Raw genomic sequence first — 22,156 nt, forward strand, 5'->3', positions numbered from 1 at the left:
AGCTCAGGTTGGCATTGAATTTGTGATTTTTTTTTCTGCTCATCTTTTTGAATACAGACATTGTAGTCATGTACCACCATGCCTAGGCTTAATAAAAGTGTCCACCCCCCCCCCCCCCCCCCCCCCCCCCGTGTGTGTGTGTGTGTGTGTGTGTGTGTGTGTGTGTGTGTGTGTGTGTGAGAGAAGGTAGGAAGGGATAGAGGACCTCATGTAACCCAGGCTGTAGACATGTAGCTGTAGTTGTCCTTGAGCTCTTGCCGCCCCGGAAAGGTGAAATTATAGGTGTGTGCCACCAAGCCTGGCCAAAACAACACCAACAAAAAGGAGCCATTATTATTATTATTTTGTACTGAATTTGTTTTGATACTAAGAGCAAAAAAATAAAAATTACCTAAAATTTTATAATTAAGAGATTAAAAACATGTTTGTGTCTGGAGAGATGGTTTGACAATTGAGGGCACTGGCGGTTCTTCCAGAGGACTCTGATTCCATTTCCAGCACCTACATGGTGGCTCACAGCTTTCTGTCACTCCAGAGTCAGGGGAACCAATGCCATCTTCTGACTTCTGACGGTTCCTTTATACACATGATGCACATACATATACCCAGGCTCACATATACATATATAAAATAATTAATTTGCAGTTTGTTTTCTGTGAATATGCTCACTTGAGTAGAAATACATTGTGCTTGATTGTGTCATTTTGAAAAAATTTTATGATAGTGAAAGATGTTTAGAATCCAGTTATTTTCTTCCTACAATATAATTTTATGACTGAATGACATTTCCATGGAGTGAGACAATTCAAATACACTGTTTTGTACTAACAAACCATAGATGTTAATTTTTCCGTGTGTGTGTGTGTGTGTGTGTGTGTGTGTGTGTTACAGTGAACTTGGGGTGGTCAAAGAACTCCTGGCGCTGTCGGTCACCTTCTCCATCTGGGCTCTGCAGATGCCCAGGTTTGGTGGCAAGTGCCTTTACTCATTGACCTGTCTTACTGGCCCTAAAGATTTAAAAGGTATTGTTAATTTTATTCACTTTTCATACTTTTAAACAGTTTGAGAGACATAGTAACATATATACATATATGTTTAAATTTTAAATAAAAGGCTAAAGGCAGATATGAGATAAAGGAGAAGGAAAAAGTTTTCAGAGTGTTAAAATCTTTTTTTTTTTTTTTTTTTGGTTTTCCGAGACAGGGTTTCTCTGTGTAGCTTTGCGCCTGTCCTGGATCTCACTCTGTAGCCCAGGCTGGCCTCGAACTCACAGAGATCCGCCTGCCTCTGCCTCCCGAGTGCTGGGATTAAAGGTGTACGTTACCACCGTTAAAATCTTGATGAGTTAAAGAGAACAAATTGAGCAGAGTCCTGGGAGATAAGATAGGCATCAGAATTTCCCGATGCTTACTATCACTTAGTTGTTTACCTGGAAGCTTCTGTCATTTTAACACAGGTCCCTTTTTTTTTTCAGGTTTGCAAAAAGCATGTCCAGGTGGATGTCTTAAAATGTTTTATATGTTGGATTTGACAATTAATAACAAAAAGTGTACTCTCAAAATGTTTCAGAAATGCCTACCTAAGGTCCACATAATAATTGAATTCACTTCCCTGCATCAACTGTAAATAGAAAAGAATAAAAATGAGATTGAGTTTGTAGATAACCACTTTATTTTATATTTTAAAAATACCTCATTTTTATAAAGCTTTCTCCCCACCCCCCACCCCCCCTGAGACAGGGTTTCTCAGTGTAGCTTTGCGCCTTTTCTGGAGCTCACTTGGTAGCCCAGGCTGGCCTCAAACTCACAGAGATCTGCCTCCTGAGTGCTGGGATTAAAGGCGTGCGCCACCAACGCCCGGCTTTATAAAGCCAGCATTCCGAGTAACTGCCTTTTTTTTTTTCCCCTTTAATTTTATGTGTTTGGGTGTTTTGTCTGCGTGTATATCTGTGTGTCGTGTATGTGCCTGGTGCCCTCAGAGGCCAGAAGAGGGTGTCAGGTCCCCTGGAACTAGAGTTAGAGATGGTTGGTTGTAAGCTGAGCCAACCCTCTCTCCCCAAGGAGGATTCTCATGCTGGAACTCAAGTCCTTGTCTTAAAAACACTTTGGCTCGCGGAGCTACCAAGTACAAAGTTCTCTGAAGTTTAATCTCCTTTATATCTTAGTAAATACCATGTGTGGTATAATTAACGAGGAGGTACTGGGAAACAGTAAGATTCTCAATTCTTTTTGTTGACCATGTCATCTGGGATAGCTTTTTGTTTATGTGTAGGAAGAGCTTTGATCTCTTAGAAATATACTTTAAAGGCTTACTAACATCTGTTTTTATTCCTTTATTTTGAGACAAGGTCTCACTGTATAACCCTTGATATCCTGGAACTCACTAATTAGCTCAATCTGGCCTTGAACTCACAGAAATATAGCTGCCTGTTTTCCTAGTGCTGAGACTAAAGGTGTACACCACCACTTGATTGACTTATTTACTTGTTTGTTTTTACGACACAGGGTCTATGTAACCAGTCTGGGGTGAACTTCTTATGTATTCAAAGCTGACTTTATGTTGCCTTCTCAAATCCTGAGAGAAAATTATCTGTCCGTCCGTCCGTCCATCCATCCATCCATCCATCCATCCATCCATCCATCCATTTATTTTTCGAGACAGGGTTTCTCTGTGTACTTTTGGTGCCTGTCCTGGATCTCACTCTGTAGAACCAGGCTGGTCTCGAACTCAGAGATCCTCCTGGCTCTGCCTCCTCAGTGCTGGGATTAAAGGCATGTGCCACCACTGCCCGGCTATTTTTAGTTATTTTATGTGTGTTGTAGGGGAGGTATATAAAGAGGCTTGCCTGTGTCATGGCATGCATGAGGAGGTCAGAGTTTGACTTACGGGAGTTGGTTCTCTCCTTCCATTATGTGGGTTCCAGGGATTAAATTCAGGTGGTCAGTTGTGGTGGCAAGTACTTTTATCTGCTGAGTCACCTTGCTGGTCTGGTTTAAGAATGGCTGATTAACTTTTTGCTTTTAATTAAAAAAAAAAAAAAAGGCTCTTATTAAAATCTTACTGGGAAAAGGGCCAGTTAAAGTGCTTGTACTGCAGGTGTGGGGCTTGAGTTTGGACCCTCAGAACCCTGTAAGGTTTGGAGGGATGTGGGGGCCCCTGTAATCCCAGCACCGGGAAGGCAAGGATAGAGCTCCAGAATAAGCTGGCTAGCCAGACCAGAGCTCTGGACTCAGAGGTGAGACTGTGTCACCCACAACCCCCACCCACCCCCGCACGCCCCCACATGTGGGAAAGAAATTAAAATAATCTTATTTATCTTACGGTCATGTTTCTTTACAGGGGTCGATTTTAAGCGGTCATTTGAACTTAGTTCGTTAGAGGCTTATTTATATATCTATTCACCGTTTTGGGAATACAGAATTGTTTTAATGAACCGTTTGGTATTATTTATTCACTGGATTTTTGGGAGGTGAGTGATAGGGAGACTGGGTCTGACTTGTAGCCTCCAGCATTTAACCAGAGTCTTCACCTTCAGGAACGCGGGGTTACAGTTACGGGTCACCACACTCAGATGTCAATGTGACTTGAATTTTTGTTGTTGTTGTTCCTAAAAGGCCCCTGATAGGAGATTAAGGAGTTGTTATGGCTGAAAGCTAGAAGATGTTACAGTTGATGTAAATGTTTATCTGATTTCTTTCAGTCATTTGCTGTTATTTGATTTTCTAATATTTTTTAATATCACCACTATGTCTGGCTGTGTCTTTTTTGTGTGTGTGAGGGTGGTGTATATTATCATTTAGTTAAAGGAAGAAGTATTTTTAAGCCTTTCTGTCATATAGTGTCTAGTCACTTTCTAGGTGTTATGTTTTATCAGTGTTATATGAGGGATGCTCAAGTGATTAGTACAAACTAAAGGGAGGAAAGCAGGAACAGTACTCTCTGTGATGTCACGAGTGTGAGCTACTTTACCCTTTACATAAAGGACTTTAGTATTTACTTCTGTTTTTCCCAGACAAGGCTTCTCTGTAAAATGACCCTGGCTATCCTGGGCCATTTGTAGCCCAGGCTGGCCTTGAACTCACAGATATCCCTCTGCCTCTGCCTCCCGAGTACTGGGATTAAAGGCGTGCGCTGCCATGCTTAGCTTTAGTTTTTAATAAATAAGTTACTGGGTTAACTCCCGCTGGCTTTGTTTTCACTGCACAGGAGATGTGATGAAGAGCGCAGCCGGGGAGTTTGCAGATGACCCGTGCTCTTCTGTGAAGCGGGGGAACATGGTGCGAGCGGCCCGAGCGCTGCTCTCTGCTGTCACTCGGCTCCTGATCCTGGCTGACATGGCAGATGTCTACAAATTACTCGTTCAGCTGAAAGTTGTAAGTTTGGGTCTATATCTAAAATGCTTTTTTTTGTATGTTTCATAGTGAAGGTGATGCCGACCATACTTAGTTTAGCATTAAAATTTAGTTTGGCTTTGTTCAATTTCTTCTTCTTCTCTATTTCAAGTGTCTATATGATACTCTGCTATAGGCCACTGTAGTCTCCCTTTAACTGAAGAAGCTGTAGCAAAGGTGTTGATTTTGACTCTCCCTTTTTGAAATATCCATTATATGTTTCTGTGTACTGATGATGGTGTTCTATAATTAGAAAACCAAAATAGAAACTGATAGGTGCCCTCACCTCCTTTGAAGCACTCTGTAATAGGAGGGTTTATCAGCTACATATGTTTGCTTGGATTGCTTTCTGAATAGTTGTTAAAGAAGACGGAGTCTTAGGATTTGCTCATTTTATCTATGGATTGGTCTGTCTTGGAGTTTTTACTTTTGGGGTTGTGTTTTAGGTGGAGGATGGTATATTGAAATTGAGGAATGCTGGCAACGAGCAAGACTTAGGGATACAGTACAAAGCTCTGAAACCGGAAGTGGACAAGCTGAACATTATGGCAGCGAAAAGACAACAGGTACAGGCATGATTTGCAGACATTTTGTAATGTTATTTACTTACTTATTTCTTTGTTTGTTGAGACAGGGTCTTACTATGCAGCCCTGGTTGATCTGGAACTCACTATATAAAACAGGCTGGAGAGTATTGTATTATCTAGTGGAGAAGACCCGGTTTGCCTAAGTTTTCGAATGGTATCATGACTTTCCACTGTTTCGAATGGTATCATGACTTTCCACTGTTCATGTGGTTTCAATAAGTGTTTAAATTAAGAGATTCCTTTTCAGCTCGGCTGCAGTGGCGCACGCCTTTAGTCCCAGCACTCGAGAGGCAGAGGCAGGTGGTGAGTTTGAGGTAAGCCTGGTCTACAGAGTGAGTTCCAGGACAGCCAGGGACACATAGAGAAACCCTGTCTTGAAAAAAAACTTAAAATAATAATAATAATTTTAGTACTGTGCCAGTAGCAAAGCTATAATTAACTTCCACTCAGATTTTCATAATATGCTTCTGTTTTAAGTAGTTCAAGGCTGGCCTTAAACTTGTGATCTTCCTGTCTTATATATTCTTTTAAACGTTTGAGTGCTGGGATTGAAGGCATGCACCAGGATGCTTGGCTAGATGCTATTCTTGAGGTAAAACATAGCAGCAGTCCAGAATTTGTGTCTAATTGTAGAAACTTACTAGAAAGTAATGTTGCCTGAGTTAATTTTTCTGTGCCCTGAGTCCTTTAGGAGAGAGAGTTCCTTATATATTAGTGGTTCTCAACCTGTATGTCTCAACCCTTTGGCGGATCTCTAGTTCTAAAAATATTTACAGTTCATAACAGTAGCAAAATTACAGTTAGGAAGTAGCAATGAAGTTATTTTATGGTTGGGGGTCAGCACAGCATGAGGAACTGTATTAAAGGGTCGCAGCATTAGGAAGGTTGAGAACCACTGTTATACATGATCTCAGTGTATCAGAGAGAAATATCAGTAAATGTTAAATGTTCTTGAAATAAGGTACCAAGAAATCTTCGTTTCTCTATGTCTATTTTCTCTCCTTGTTTGCTCTTTCCTGCCTCGGGAACATAACCTGTCTGGATGTACCCACAAGCTCCCTTTCCTTGGCTTCCTGTTGAGGTTTGGCCAGTGGAAACATGATCAGAAAATAGGAAGAGAGAGGAGAGTGAAGCTGAGGTGCTAGGTATAGGCCCCGTCCCTGCTGCTCGTCCTAAGTGGCTAAAGGCACACTCATTGTACCCTGCTTCTAGATTTTGGTGACTGCCACTGCCTCGAACCCTTCACTGTACATCTTCCTTTGTAGTAGTCTTCATTTTAATTTTTCATTAAATTGCCTGGTTTCCTCTTGAGATTTTGAGTGATACATGCTTCATTTTTATGATTCACAGATTATGCTTAATTTACCCTGTCCCATCCAGGGATTGAATTTAGGGTCTTGGCAAGGGTTTTACACTCAGCTACATTCCGGAATGTAGTTTGCTTAGTTCTTTAGTTCTTTTACCTTTAGATTTGTATTTGGTTCTGGAAGTTTGGGACGTCCAAGAGTAACGCGCCATTATCCAGCAGTTGAGAAGATCCTTCTTCCTGTATTGTAAGCAGGCAGCGAGCATCCTCTGTCAAGACTGCTCGGGCCAATCTCCTCTTGCCTTACAAAGCCACTAATGTCACCATAGGGGTCTCACTTTTCATGAAGTATTTGATTTCTGTTTGCTTCCCAAAGGCCCCATCTTCAAATATTAATGTCACTTGGGGCATTGTTTCCAAGACAGAAACAAAGGGGTTGGGTACATTGATACCATAGCAAGAGTAAAGGTGAGGGCAGAGGGAAGAAGGGTGGGTCTGTGCAGTTTGTAAAGGGCGCCACTGGGCCTCCATGTTAGCTGTGCTTCCTCAACATGCAGAGTATGTGATGTTCAAGTGTTGCCTGTTCAGATGCAGAAAGCTTTTTGAGATCTTGAGGAGAACCCAGTGCCTCTTATTCCATAGCTAGTTTGCCTGCTCTGACTTGTGTGATTGTTTTCTGAAAGTCCCGGCAGCTCTTTGGGGATGGTTCTGTTGGCGTTTTACTTGTTAAAATCTGTGCTGGTTGGGCTTTCGGCATATACCAGGCATAGTCACTTTTATCCAGAAACGTCTGCTCAGATGTATCGATGGCCACAGTTCTATGTTGTCAAGAGGGAAATGAGAAGAAAGTCTCACTTGGATTTCCAGTTCTTTTAGTAGAGTCTGTTAGATGACTTAGAGGTTAGCTTTTGTTTCTTGTTCACGTGCGTGGGATGGATAAGTCAGATTTGTGGGAAGTAGTTTTTCCTCTGTATGTTTTCTAATTGTCCTTAGTTTGCTTGAACTGTAACCAGATTGGTGAAGTTCAGAAATCATGACACAATCGAGAACAGAGTTCTTCTGTAAGTAACTTGTCATGTTGCTTTATAGCTCACTTTCCACCAACATTGGTATTATTAATCAGCACTAGATAGCTTGAAGAATACTTTTTGATTGATTTATTCATATTACAAAACTGATACTTGCATTAGTGTCCATTCTCTCTCTCTCTCTCTCTCTCTCTCTCTCTCTCTCTCTCTCTCTCTCTCTCTCTCTCTCTCTCTCTCTCTCTCTCTGATTTTTGAGACAGGGTTTCTCTGTGTAGCTTTGCACCTTTCTTGGATCTCACTCTGTAGACCAGGCTAGCCTTGAACTCAAAGAGATCTGCCTGCCTCTGCCTCCCAGTGTTGGGATTAAAGGCATGTGCCACTACCGCCAGCCTCATTTTCCTATCTTTTAAGAAAAACTTGGTTTCCTATCTTTTAACAAAAACCTTGTACAAGGTAGAAACGGCTCTAAAGAGGGAAAGTAGAATTTTAGAACTAGGATAAATGAGATTTGAGTGTTATTCTCTTCTTTGTTTAGAATTTATCCCTGATGCTTGGCAGATGAGAGTTTGTTCAGAAAATGCTCCCAGAGAAAATATGTTCCAGTTATTTCAGTGTCGTGATTAGCCAGTTGCCTCTTATACTTGATTCTTGAGATCATCACCAACTCTCTAAAGCCACAAGATAATTTTTTAATATTTAGCCCAATATAGTCTTTGGGAAAGTTTATTGTCCTAGACTAGTCAGTGTCTTAGGAAGGTACCTGTAAACTTGAGATGACCATGCGTCTGCGATAGCCTTTGTAAGAGCCTGTGCTGCTGTATCCTTTAAGCACATAGGAACATTAAGGCTGATTGTACAGTACAAGTGTTTAAAGGGAAGTATGGCCCTAGGAGGCTTAAGAGGTTCTTGGCATTGTGGTGAGAGCAAAACATTTAGAAAATGCCCACAGAATGTGCACGCCACATGGGTAAGCCCAGTGTTAGCCAGAGCCCCTTGTCATACCTTGGGCCCTCCAAATCTATAGGATCCTGTTTCTGTATGTAGCCTAATGTAGTAACTACAGGCCATTCAGTGTGCTGTGAACTATTACTCAAATATTCAGGTTCTAAATGAGAAAAGAATTCTAGATAGAAAAATAAGTTGTCATTGTGCAAGGTTTGAATGAAGATGTAAACCCCCAAATGGAGATGAAGTTTCAGAAGAAAGAAACTTGTTGCTGTCCCAATGTTTAATTAAGAAGTCATCTAGAAAAGAGAGCCATTAAATAGCTGTCAGACTTTTGAGTAAACTTAACTTTTCTCTTATTGTTCATACATGTAATACTAATCTGAAAATCATTTAAATTTGTATTCTAGTATTTAGTTAGTGACAATACTGAAAATTTAGGTTCATATGTAAAATACTGCTGGAGCAGATTTAGAGTTTGGGGTTACTTCTTCCTCTGTAGTGATCCACATGTATCAAGGATCCCTGTGTTTTTAAGTTTCAGTGATGAGCGGATGCCAGCAGTGCCCCTTCCTGTCCTGTGTGTCCTAGTTACCTAGCACACCCATCCCACTTAGTGTTCTAGACGTCATTAGTCGGAACAATGCCAGCAGCCTCATGTCCTTGTAATTATGGGGTAGAGGAAATGAAAAAGGACATTTTTACTTAGGACCACATTTACAGAATAATACTGTCGTGGATTGGAATCATGGAGCATATGAGCCTTTACTTTGTGACTTAGTGGCAAGTGACCTGGTTGATCTTTCTTTGTGAAGAGAGTATTGTTTTGTGTTCTGGAATGTTCCTCTGGTAGGAAAAAGGGGAGGCGGTGTTGTATACTTAAGAGAACAGCTGGTCATATCCACCCCTAGTTGGTTTGCAAAGTTTATACACACAGGGTGTTGTGTTCTAAATTTCATAAAATTCTTATAATGAACTTAGATAACTTAAATTCTCTTATTTTCTTTTAATATGTCTGTGTGGACTTGTATATCTATTTTAGTTATATGGACCTGATTAAGGTGTTAAATAGTTTTATGTTGTGACTTTTGTTTCATGTCTTATTTAGTACTAACTTGGTTCTAGGTGCTTTGTATACATTATCCCATTTTATTTCTTAAGATGCTAAAAGAGCTATAATACTGTTCCTGTTTTGCATAAGGAAAAACAACACAGTTCACAGTAAGGACACAACAAATGGCCAGGAAAAAGTAGGCTAAGAGATTCAAGTCAAGGCTTGTGATGTCAGAGCTCCGTCTTAACTTACTTCCAGGCTAGGTTAACACAGAGATGTCTTGATATGAATGAAACATAAAAACCCTCCAATTTTTTATTTTATTATTTTAGGAACTGAAAGATGTGGGCCATCGTGATCAGATGGCTGCAGCTAGAGGAATCCTGCAGAAAAATGTTCCAATCCTCTATACTGCATCCCAGGCATGCCTACAGCACCCTGATGTTGCAGCCTATAAAGCCAACCGGGACCTGATATACAAGCAGCTACAACAAGCGGTCACAGGCATTTCTAATGCAGCCCAGGCTACTGCATCGGATGCCTCCCAACACCAGGGTGGCGGCGGCGGGGAGCTCGCATATGCTCTCAACAACTTTGATGTAAGTTATATTTGGAAGGAAACTTTGGGCTCTTCACCAGCTGCCAAAAGATAACTGGTTCCTGGGGAAATATAATCAAGGCTTGTGATGAAAGCCCATTTTTCAATTAAATTTGTAATCTAAGTAGAAAAAAATTGTTATGAGTCATAAGTGTACTTTATTGTAACTTGGCTTAAAGCGTTTTTCTTTTCTTTCTCTCCTTTTTCCAATGGGGTTAAACTTCTGCATTCGTTTATGCAACTTATGTTTCCTTGTGTGGTTGGTTTTTCCTTTTAATATGGTCCTTATTGAGACTATGAGTCTGGTTCATTCCAACCAGGATTTTGACCATCTGGCCAATGGACCTGTGATAGATACAGAAGCAAACAAAGTGTGTGGAGACTTCGTCTCTGGGGAACTCATGGTCTAGTGAGAGGTGTAGATAAATTATATTGCTGCCATCCTAACTTTACCTGACTATTAGATAGATTGCTGTTCTCTGTGATTTGCTTTGAGCCATGAACACAACAATTTAACCACATTGAAACAGATTTGAAATTCAATTTTTTATCATAATGCTTTTATAGATGATGCCCTACATCTCTCCTGTGTATATGATGTGTACCTCTTATCCTTGGTCCTCACATCAATGTATTGTGCTTTGTTTGTAATTCTAATCCAGAGGAGTCATGACCTCCAGTAGGTGGCAGTAGTTTAAGGTGGTTGTTTCTCTCTTTTTTTTTTTTGAAATTGGGTCTGGCTGTGTAGCCCAGGCTGGCCTCCATTCCACCACCGTGCCTCAACCTCCCCATGTATCATCATGACTAGCTTTGTTTTAAACCAGTTGTTAGAAAAACAGGTATAGATATCATCTTTCATAATTGAAATGTTTTGAAGTGTAGCATCAAGGTGATAGAATGTATTTTGTTTTCAACAGCTTTTTTTAATTTATTTATTTATTTATTTTTTTGGCTTTTGTGTCTTCTCTGTCTTTGATCATGGGTAATTGGTTCTTGCTGATATGCAGTGATTTAGGCCTTTTAATAAAGCATGAGAATAGAAAGGCAGTGTTATGCCTAAAGACAATGGTATTGGAACTGAGTTTTTACCTAGAGTTTTATTTTTTTGTATTGCAGAAAATTAAACTCAAGGTCTCATCCATTCACGCTAGGCAGAGTCCCACTGAATTTAGCGTCTGGTTCTTCTGTCACAGAATTAAACGTGAAATGACCTTTAGAGTTGTTAGGACACATCTTGTAACATACTCCTACCATTGTTTTCTTCTGCTTCAGATTTGGTAACATCAGATATTTGTCTTTTCAAGGTGCTAAGGACCATGTTTGCACTAAATTGAATAGTAGATTAGAAAACCCCATTTTTTTTTAGGGTGACAATTTCTTCATTTGTAAGATGAGGGGGCTGTACTAAATAATCTCTACATTATAGTTCTGTGACAGTGTCACAATCTGTGACCATTTCTTCATTGTTGTGGTTCAGAAGGTGTTTTGTCGTTTCCTCCCCAGGACTTGACAGTGCTGGAGGTTAATGCAGGGCCTTGCACATGCTTTGGCCAGTGCTCCACTGCTGAGCTACTTCTCCAGCCCTGTCTTCAACTTTGATCAGAGAAGTCCTCTAATAACCAAATCCAGCGAGAAAAACAGTCTAATAATTAACTGGAGGTGTTGCATGATCACTTTCAAAACTGAAGGTTCTTTGGAAGGAAAGAGAGAAATGTTTACTCTCTGAAAAATACCAAGCTTTTGGCAGGGAAAAAAATTGGCATTTAAGTTGAAATTATTAAGGACATACTCTATGAAGAAAAGAAAAATTAAAACCAAAATATTTGTGTAGACATTTATTGATGTGAAGGTCAGTTGTATTTAATGGGGATGAGAATAATTGATCATAAGTTCATTATAAATGCATTTCTTCAGGAGTAAAAGTCAGTATTTTAATTGTTTAAAATTTTTTATGCTCAAGCAGTTCTGTCTTATAGCAGTTACAGACTGCACATGAAGAGAGTTCTTATTTTCCTTATAATCATCATTTGATAATTTTAATAACCAATACTATGCAGGCTGACCTTTAGATGTTTAAGGAAAATAGTATGAACATGATACATGTGTTTGCATTTGTGATATCATACTTTATTCAGGCCCTGTTTGGTTAATAGTGCCCTCTTTGAGAAGTGATTGCTGATATGGTTTGGCAACTTACATGGCATGGCCTTTGTTATGAAGAACGATTTTTAGGTGTTGGGATTATATCTTGATATCCCTGATCAATACTTTCCTTGCCTTTTGAATAATTGAGGGAACAGAAATGAGTATTAATATCAGTAACACTTTCTCTGTAGAAACAAATCATTGTGGATCCCTTGAGCTTCAGCGAGGAGCGCTTTAGGCCTTCACTGGAGGAGCGTCTGGAGAGCATTATTAGTGGAGCTGCCCTGATGGCTGACTCATCCTGCACACGTGATGACCGGCGTGAGCGCATTGTGGCAGAGTGTAACGCTGTCCGCCAGGCTCTACAGGACCTGCTCTCAGAGTACATGGGCAACGTGAGTGTCAGAACTTCTCTTTAACTAAGATGTCTGAGGAATGTTTTATGACTGTTGGTGGCCCCTCAAAAAACATTCATTCATTCATTCATTCATTCACCTAGAATGGTGCTTTATCTAATGTGGGGCTGGAGAAATGGCTCAGTCTTTAAAGTCTTGCTGTACAAGGGTGACGACTTGAATTCAGGTCCTTAGCACCTATGTAAAAAACTAGGTATGGTGGTGCTTGCCTATAATCCCACACCTGGGAGATAGAGGCAGGTGGATATCTGGGTCTTATTAGCCAGCCAGTCTAGCCAAATCTGTGAGCTCCCAGCTCAGGAAGAAACCTGTCTAAAAAAGATAACCTGGAAAGCAACTGAGGAAGACACCAGAGGCTTACACACACACACACACACACACACACACACACACACACACACACACACACACACACACACACACACACCTGTGCGCCTGTACATCAGAAAGAAAGCAATGTTATAAAATTTGATGTTTGACATTTTTAACTGTAGAAATACCGTAACTGTTGATTTTCTATCTTTATATGCCTTTCCTTCTCCTTCCTTTATACTTCTGCCACTCCAATTATTTAGTTCCAGCTTAAGATTACTGTTATTTAGACTGAATACCCAGTATTTTGCTGTTCTAAGGAAGGAATAAATAAATAAAAGTATCTTAAAGGATCGCCTGTGCTCCTACTAAACGGACTGCCCCATGCTGACACTACTTTGCTTTGTATAAATAACAGTGGATCTGAGTCTTTGGCTGTGGTGTGCTGAGTATGAATGACCTCATCCTTGAGCACTTGATATAGTGAAGATATTGTTACTGTGTACAATAGAGAACTGTTTCATTAACTATTAATACATTTTAATATTTTTCAGAATAAAGTGTTTTAAAGGGAGAAGCGATGAAACAAATTAGTTATTCCTAGTGGTTTTATTTTTTGTTTTACTTATTTAACACTTTTACAAATGAAGCTATTGGTTAATGGTCTTTTCTCATATGTTCTTTGCTACACATTTTGTTTTGTTCACTTACATGACTTTATAAATGAAAGGGTAATGGTGAGCCATGATGCTGTTCCTTGTGTGAAGATGAGTGCTTTTCTGTTGTACCTAATTTAACCGTGTTGTGAAGTTGGTGAAGTGTAGTATTTTAAGTTGTTGCCATGCTTTGATTGTAGGCGGTCTGACTGAGAAAAATGAGATTAGAAGTTGAGTTAAAATAGATAGTGGTTGATAGTCACAGTGGAAATATGGGATGCATTAAAAACATGCTTGTCTGTGCTTGAACATAAAAATACGAAAAAGTATATAGGTTGAAGAGGATCTGATAATGTAGGAATCATGAACCAGAATGTGTATGTGGATCATCTGTTGTTTTGTATAGTGCTGAAGGTCGTGTAGAAGTGTCTAGTGCATTTGTGATTAGGAAACCACTTTGAATATACTCCAATAGAAGTACGATAATGTAGAGCTTTCTAAATAGTCTACAAAATAGCCCTTGAATTATGAGATTGCTCAGACTTTCCCCAGTCACTCTGGTCATGAGTAATCTGATTTCTCCCTTGGCTCTCATGCAAGTAGTGTTACTTTCTCTTTATGCTATGGATATAGGAAAATGTCTGAACATTCATACTGAAGATATACTCAGACTACAATGAAACACTCTTAGGTGGGCACTAGGATAACACTTGATGTTTAGGCTAAAATGTAAGTATTGTAGTGGGGGTCAGGAAAGAACTTTTCTTGAGATTCAGATTGGGAAATGATGTTTGGCTATTTCGTTTCCTCATCAGTTCATGTAACATGGAAAAACATCACACTGTTTCCCATTGAGAGCATCTGGAAACTCTGTAATGCAGCGGGATCACATGCAACACCACAGGTTTTCTTGTGTCCTTTCTCTGTGCAGGTCCGCTATAGCTGTCCTAACACCTGTGGCTATGCTTTGTTTTCCAGGAGCTTGAGGATTCAGCTTCCTAGTCTGGTTTTCTCAGTCTTGTCAAGAGTTAATAGAAAGCTGGGAGTGATGGCCTACACACTCTACAGGCAGTTGAATCTCGAGTTCCAGGCTAGCCAGTGATACACAGTGAAACCCTGTCTCAAAATTAATGGAATTAGCGTTGAAGGCCCAGTTAAGTGTTGTTGTTTGTTTTTGCTCTTTTGTGGGGGTGTGTGGGGTGCTCACCACTCAGCTCTAAAATAAATCACACATGGAGGCCTATTCTTACTTATAAATGCCTGGCTTTAGCTTGGCTTATTTCTAGCCAGCTTTTCTTAACTTAAAATTATTCTATCTTTTGCCTCTGGGTTTTCCTTTTCTATTCCAGTATTCATTTCTTTGTTTCTTACTCCGTGACTTACTGTGTAGCTGGGTGGTTGGCCCCAGATGTCCTCCTCTTTCTCTGGCTGCTGCTTCTTTCCTCCCGAATTTCTCCTTCTATTTATTCTTTCTGCCTGCCAGCCCCGCCTATCCTTTTTTCTGCCTCGCTATTGCCGTCAGATCTTTATTAGACCATCAGGTGTTTTAGACAGGCACAGTAACACAGCTTCACAGAGTTAAACAAATGCAACATGAACAAAAGTAACACCTTAAAGTAATAATCTACAATGGTTAAGAGTGGTTAAGAGTGTTTCCTACTCTTCCAGAGGACCCAAGTTCAGTGTCCAGTACTTATACTGGGCAGCTCACAACCACCTGTAACTCCAATCTGATGCCTTATAGTCTTTGAAGGCATTGCACTCAAATACACAAATCCACATACAGATACACAAATATACACATAATTAAAAATAAAATAAAAGGTGGGGGTGAGGTGGTGGCACATGCCTTTAATCCTGGCACTTGGGAGGAAGAGGTAGGTGGATCTCCATAAGTTCTAAGCCAGCCACAGCTACATAGTGAGACCTTGCCTCAATAAAATAAAATGAAATCTTTTTAAAAATAAGGAATAGCCGGGCGGTGGTGGCGCACACCTTTAATCCCAGCACTCGGGAGGCAGAGCCAGGCGGATCTCTCTGTGAGTTCGAGGCCAGCCTGGGCTACCAAGTGAGTTCCAGGAAAGGCGCAAAGCTACACAGAGAAACCCTGTCTCGAAAAACCAAAAAAAAAAAAAAAAAAAAAAAAAGGAATAAATGTAGATAAGGAATTAATGTGGTGAAGATAAAAGAGAAAGGCAGTGGAGCACTTTGGAAGAATGGAGAAATGGCCCAAAGAATTATAAGCAACTGTACATAGGCTTTTGCTTGAGAAACACATGGAAATATTTCAAACCCCTAAGAACAATCATAATTTAACTGACCATTCCCCCCCCCCCCCCAAGACAGGGTTTCTCTGTGTAGCTTTGTGCCTTTCCTGGATCTCGCTCCGTAGGCTGGCCTCGAACTCACAAAGATCCGCCTGCCTCTGCCTCCCGAGTGCTGGGATTAAAGGCATGCGCCACCACCGCCTGGCCTGACCAGTTTTATATTAACATATGTTATGTACAGAGCAATGTCTTGAACATCATGTAAGAGGAGGTATGATTCCTCCATTTTGAAACAGACTGGTTCTCTACAAGGAGATAATAAGAATGTCATTAATGGTACAGTAAACATTTTATAGGAATTGGGGCCTGGAGAAATGGCTCATTGGTTAAGGGTGTGGGCTGCTCTTGTTGAGGACCCAGGTTTGATTCCCAGCACCCAGATATGGTTGATAACTATCAGTAACTCTAGTTTCAGATGATCTGAGGGTCTCTGGCATACACATGACAAGCGTATAGGCAGACAACGATGCATTCATTATACAGTTAAAAAGTACTTATGCTCTTGCAGAGGATGCAGGAGTTGTCCATCACCCCCTACCCCCGTTTCTTTATTTTAAACTTGCTGGAATTTCTCCATTTCTCTCTTTGGCTTGCTGGGTCAGACAAAGCCAAGCCTGTGTCTGTAGTAGGACATTGTTGATCGTGTTATTGCAGTTTCCATGTTTCCCTCCATCTCTTGCTGAAGACAGTTTTAAACTGTACCATTACTTACAGTCTCCTCAGGGCTTGCAGTTTTGCACCTAACTGTACACTGCCTTGAATTGTTAATTGTATTTCTTTTATTAATGTCATTTCTGAAAGTAGGTTTTAAACTTTTGGAAGCCTTCTGAACTATTAAAAAAAACTCTTATGGTCTGTATAATGCTCGACGTACTCACTAAAAGGATGCTTAATGAATTCATGCTGACTTGGGAGAATGAGTAAAATGAACAATTTTGGATAAATTTGCATGTGTGGAAAAAGAAAAAAACCTTCAATCTTACTCTTATAGACCGTGTGTGTGTGTGTGTGTGTGTGTGTGTGTGTGTGTGTGTGTCTGTGTGTGTGTGTGTGTGTCTGTCTGTCTGTCTGTCTGTCTGTCTGTCTGTCTGTCTGTCTTCTTGAATGTCTTGTTATACAGGTAACATTTTTTGGGGAAAAAATTAAACCCAAGGACTCTGAAGTAGGTAATTAGTAAAAGTAATGTCTTAGGTCGGAATGAGGTCAAACTCAAATTAGGTGAATACCAAATTCTCCTTTAAAGGCTCTAAGGGCAAGGAGGCCAGCAGCCTGTTTGCATCGTAGTTTGAAGGGATGAAAAGTTAAGTAGTCTTGTCTTTATAGTTCACTCACTGTATAGGCTGCAAATGATGGATACTGATGTAAAAGTAATACAGCTGACTCTCTTAACATGGCAATGCCACAGATGCATGGCAGCAGAAGGGTTTAGAGTAGATAGATCCTTGTGGTTTTACAAATGCCTTCTCAGTTCCATTAAAGTCAAACCTGCTGATTGCAGGTCAGCTTATTTTGCTTCTCATCTGTCAACCTAAAGTTGCACTGGGTATGGAGGTTCTAGAGAAAAAGACCTGCTTTGGATGAGCGCCATAATCTTTGAGATTTCAAAATAAGTGCATTGAAACAATTAAGCTTGGTGTGGCTGTGCATGCTTTAGTCAGTCTCAGCACCCAGGAGCCTGGTATGCAGGAGGACCGACTGAGTGTGAGGCCAGTCTAGGCTGTGTAGTAATAAAACCCTGTCTCAAAGGGAAAAAAGTTTTCTTAAGCCTAATACTTGGTTCTGTATATAAGCACAAAATACTTGCTTAAGTAGGATTTACAGTTTGCTGTTAGGTTAGTGTAACACAATGTTTAGGGCATAAAGGACACTCAGTTTTTGAAATGAAATCCATTTGATTTTATCTTCAGCAGTCTTACTCAACAGTGTATGGTCATATATAACTGGATGAGGGCTTGTAAAATTGGTGAGAATAAGCTTTATTCTGTGGACATACATAGCTCTAGCTCTGTGCTTTTTCTTGTGTTAGCCATTTGTGTAGCCAGAATACTTGAAATTTGACAGGTGATTATATCTGTCTGTCTGTCTATCTATCTGTCTATCTATCTATCTATCTATCTATCTATCTATCTATCTATCTATCTATCTATCTATCTATCTATCTATCTATCGCTATAATGTATATATAAACTGAATACTATATTCCAAAGACTTAGTATGCAAAAAGAACGTAAAATAGTTCGATTAGTATCAAAATAAGTAAAATCTTGTTTTATTTTGTGCTTTATTAAAAGTGAGCATTAGAAAATTTAAAGATATATGTAGTGTATGTTTCTGATTTGCATATTATTTCTGTTGGATAATTCTAATTGAATTGTCCAGAATGGTACAGTAGTCCATGTATAATAGCCATTATACCTTGTATTTCCTCATGCTTAGAACTTTAGTTTTAGGTTGCAGGTCTGTGTTAGGTCAAAGATGGTAAAGACATGTTTATTTGTATCTGTGTCTGCTTGCCTGCCTGCCTACCTGTCGGTCTGTCTGTCTTTCTCTCCTCTTCTTCCTTCTCTTTGTTTTAGTTAGTTTTACCATATGTTGCCCAAGCTGGCCTTAAAATTTAGGCATCCTCCTGCCTTGGCCTCCTAGAGTACCGGAAGTACAGATGTGAGCTACCACTGTGCCCAGCTAAGACGATGTTTCTTTTTTCTTTTTTTTTTTTGTTTAAAACTCTTTTTTTTTTTTTAGATTTATTTATTTATTTAGTATGTACACAGGAGAGGGTGCCAGATCTCATTACAGATGGTTGTGAGCCACCGTGTGGTTGCTGGGAATTGAACTCAGGACCTCTGGAAGAACAGCTAGTGCTCTTAACCTCTGAGCCATCTCTCCAGCCCAAGACGATGTTTCTTAAGGATACATTAAAACAAACAAAAACCCTCAAGATTTATTTACTTTATTGTACGAATGTTTTGTTTTCATGTACATCTGTACCATGTATGTGCCTTGTGCCCTCAGGTGAGATGAAGACTTAGGGATCCCCCTGAACTGGAGTTAAGAATGGCTGTGATCCACCATGTAGGTGCTGGGAATTGAACTTCTGTAAGAACAAGTGCTCTTGACTACTTGAGCCGTCTGTTCAGCCCCTTAAGGATACATTTAATCCTTGTTTTTAAATATTTTTGTTTTATTTTATGTCTGAGTGTTGAGTCTGTATGTATTTCTTTGTCCCCCCTATGCCCCTGGTACCTGTGGAGGTCAGGAAGAGGGCGTCTGATCTCGTGGGACTGGAGTTAATGGATGCTATTAGTCACCGTGTGAGTGCTAGGAATTGATCCCAGGTCCTCTGCGATAGCTATAAGTAAACTACTGAGCTCCAAATTCTCTAGACTTGATCTTTGTTTTTGTTCTAAAATGTGGTAATTGTAAGATCTCAAAAGAAGAACACAGTAACTGACCATTTTTTGAATTGAACTGGACATATACTGAGGAGACTTCATTATGCTAATATATCAGGCAGAACATTTTCATTTGGTTTGCTACTAGTTTGGTGTGGAAGGCATGAATATAATGCAGTTAATATTCACTTTGCATTATAGTAAGGGGATGCACTTAGTTTGGATGTTAATCCCCTCTCAGTTTTGCAAATTCTTTCCTGGAATCACTCTCCGTCTGCCCCCCACTCCTAGAGTGTGTCTGTGTGTGTGTGTGTGTGTGTGTGTGCGCGCGTGCGCTCTAACTAAATACAGAAGTACAATTCACTCAGTCTGTATAATGTTACTTGTGTGTATGTTTTCAGGGCTGACCATTTAGTATGGGATAACCAACTGGTGTGTCTTTCCTAGGTGGTTTTCTCCAGCTCTCAGAGTTCCTTAGTTGCTTGTAGTTCTTTGTGTGGGTGAAGCCTTGTGAGCTTTTCCCATCTGGTTTAGCATGGTTTTGTTCAGCTCATGTTTAGGTAGTCATGTTGGTGAGACTTTATGGTGTAGCTTGCTTCTGACATTCCTAGGAGACACAATTCCACAGCAAACTTCCTGTTCCTCTGGCTCTTACAATCTCTCTAACCCCTGTTCTGCAACGAATCTCTAGCCGTAGGTGTGGGAGTTGTATTATAGATGTATCCTTTGGGTCTGGCTCATGTTCTTTCTCATTCATTTTGGTCCAAGGTAGCTTTAGCTTTTGGCAAAGCTGTCATATATTTCTAATAATTTATTTAAAATCATGTGATTGTTTGAATATAACAAATTTGTGGTTTGGGGAGGCTACCTATTTATTTTATGCATAATGCCTTATATGACAAGTATCTGAAACTGAAAGCTTGCTGGCCATTGTGTTTCATAGTTACTATTCTATAACCCCGGAGAGAGAAACAGGAAGGTCACAAGTTTGAGGCTCACTTGGGCGACCTAGTAAGTTCAGACCAGCCTGGGCTACACAGTGAATCCTAGTCACAGCACACAAATACACATTGTACATATAATGTGCATATGTGACTGATAACTTTCTATACTAATTTCTTTTTTTCATTCATCTAAAAATCTTGCTTTGGAATAGTGAGGTGATTTAGAGGGCTTAAGGTAGTAGTACTCATTAAGATTATGGTTTATTTTATTTTGTTAAGCAGAGGTTGATGTAGGAAATGATGACCTTGAACCTTGAACTTGTGATCTTCCTGCTTTTACCTTCCGAGTACTCTTAAAGGATGTTGGGCTGGGATTAATGGTTCTTGGCAGTGCTCAAGCCAACCATGGTGTGTGTGTGTGTGTTCTTTCTGATTTAGGGTGGCATGCCCCTCCCCCAGTCCCCAAAATGCAGTTGTTTAGAATTGCATGTGTAGATGCTTTATGACAGGCGGTTTCAGTTCTTCTGTAAGCACTGCTTCAAAATTGTCCTTCCTCAGGACAAAGAGAGCCTTGTTTTTTCAGGATGTTTCCAACCCTGACTTCAGGCCTTCCATTGAAAATTGCCTTCTTGGTTGACACATCTTTGTCATCATACAAAATTAGAAGAACGAATGTTTGCAGAGTATAATATTTTTCTTCTCTTGAGTGCATGTCCTTATTTTTTTGAGCTGGGATGTCTATGGTCACCTGTGATGGTTGCTAATTAGTACTACTTGCTAGTCACTAGATAGCTTGTTTATTTGAAAGTAGAACACTTGGCATATTGAACCAAAGAATGACTGTTTCTTTGGTCATTCTCAAAAAATGGCTGTAAGGCCTTTTCAGAAGGGGGTGACCTGGAAGCTCATGAGGAAGATGTTTTCTTTAAGTTTGCTTCACGCTAAAGTAACATTTGACCAGTAAGTTGTTTTGCAAATTTTATTTTCAGACATGTTGGAATAATCAGCCTGCTGTGTGGTTTTATAGTTACACATATTCTAATTTCTGGTTTTGTGATTATTGCAGTTTCTGTTAGTCTGTGAAGTAGAATGCAGTGTGTCATCATATGCCATGGCTTCCTTGCTAATTACTCTTTAAAGTTAACTCTGAATTCATGGTTGGAGTTACTTTTCCTTTGATTGAGTCACATTTAATCTCAGAACTTGAGAGGCAGAGGCAGGTGGCTCTCTTGAGTTTGAGGCCAGCTTGGTCTAAATAGCAAGTACCAGGCTATACCAGGAGTGGAAGGTGAGGAGGGGAAAAATGCTATATTGTTGGTGAAAAATTGGACATGTAAGCTGAAATAAACCCTTTCTTCCCCAGGGTGCTTTTGGTCATGCTGTTTTATCACAGAAACCTGACTAGGATATGTTTGGGAAATCCCATTATGCAAAGTTAAGAAAATGATGTTGCTCATCATTATTGTGGTGGGCTGTCATTGTATTAGATGTTTGAGGATGCTGTTCTTTCCATCATTTTCTTCCTGCAACCACCAGGAGTTTTTATTTTACTCCTCACTTGGTAGACTTGCTAGTACCTGTGATGTTTCAGCTAATTCTCCTGGGATCTGTGTGCACATAGTAGGGTGATGTTTCAGCTAATTCTCCTGGGATCTGTGTGCACATAGTAGGGTGATGTTTCAGCTAATTCTTCTGGGATCTGTGTGCACATAGTAGGGTGATGTTTCAGCTAATTCTTCTGGGATCTGTGTGCACATAGTAGGGTGATGTTTCAGGAAGCAGTGGACACTAAAGGGGAAGAGAAGAGCACAGTGAGGTGACGAGAGGCCGTGGGGAGCAGCAGTGTGGATGAGAAAGATAGCAAGTGTCGTCATGGTCCCCCTACCCCCTTCCCTGTAGCCAAGGCTGACTGCATGCCTCATCTTCTTTCTCTGCCTCCCAAGTGCGCAGACCACAGGTCATGTGCTGCCTGCCATGTTGCATTGTCACATCCAGCCTTAGTCATGTTTTTAAAGCTCTACTGTCTGTGCCAAGAGGCAGTGGATTTATTTGACT

At 40.2% G+C, this 22,156-nt stretch overlaps 1 protein-coding gene across 1 annotated transcript in view; it reads left to right on the forward strand.

Moving 5' to 3' along the window:
* Positions 1-22,156, forward strand: part of Ctnna1 (catenin alpha 1) — a 138,499-nt gene that overhangs the window by 50,240 nt on the left and 66,103 nt on the right. Inside the window, exons 4-7 of the mRNA XM_076554970.1 lie at positions 4,207-4,373; positions 4,838-4,957; positions 9,644-9,910; positions 12,246-12,449. Of these exons, the coding sequence (XP_076411085.1) occupies positions 4,207-4,373; positions 4,838-4,957; positions 9,644-9,910; positions 12,246-12,449 (758 nt within the window). The remainder of the gene's footprint in view (positions 1-4,206; positions 4,374-4,837; positions 4,958-9,643; positions 9,911-12,245; positions 12,450-22,156) is intronic.

This window comes from Peromyscus maniculatus, chromosome 19, assembly GCF_049852395.1.
Source record: "Peromyscus maniculatus bairdii isolate BWxNUB_F1_BW_parent chromosome 19, HU_Pman_BW_mat_3.1, whole genome shotgun sequence".
NCBI classification, from domain to species: domain Eukaryota; kingdom Metazoa; phylum Chordata; class Mammalia; order Rodentia; family Cricetidae; genus Peromyscus; species Peromyscus maniculatus.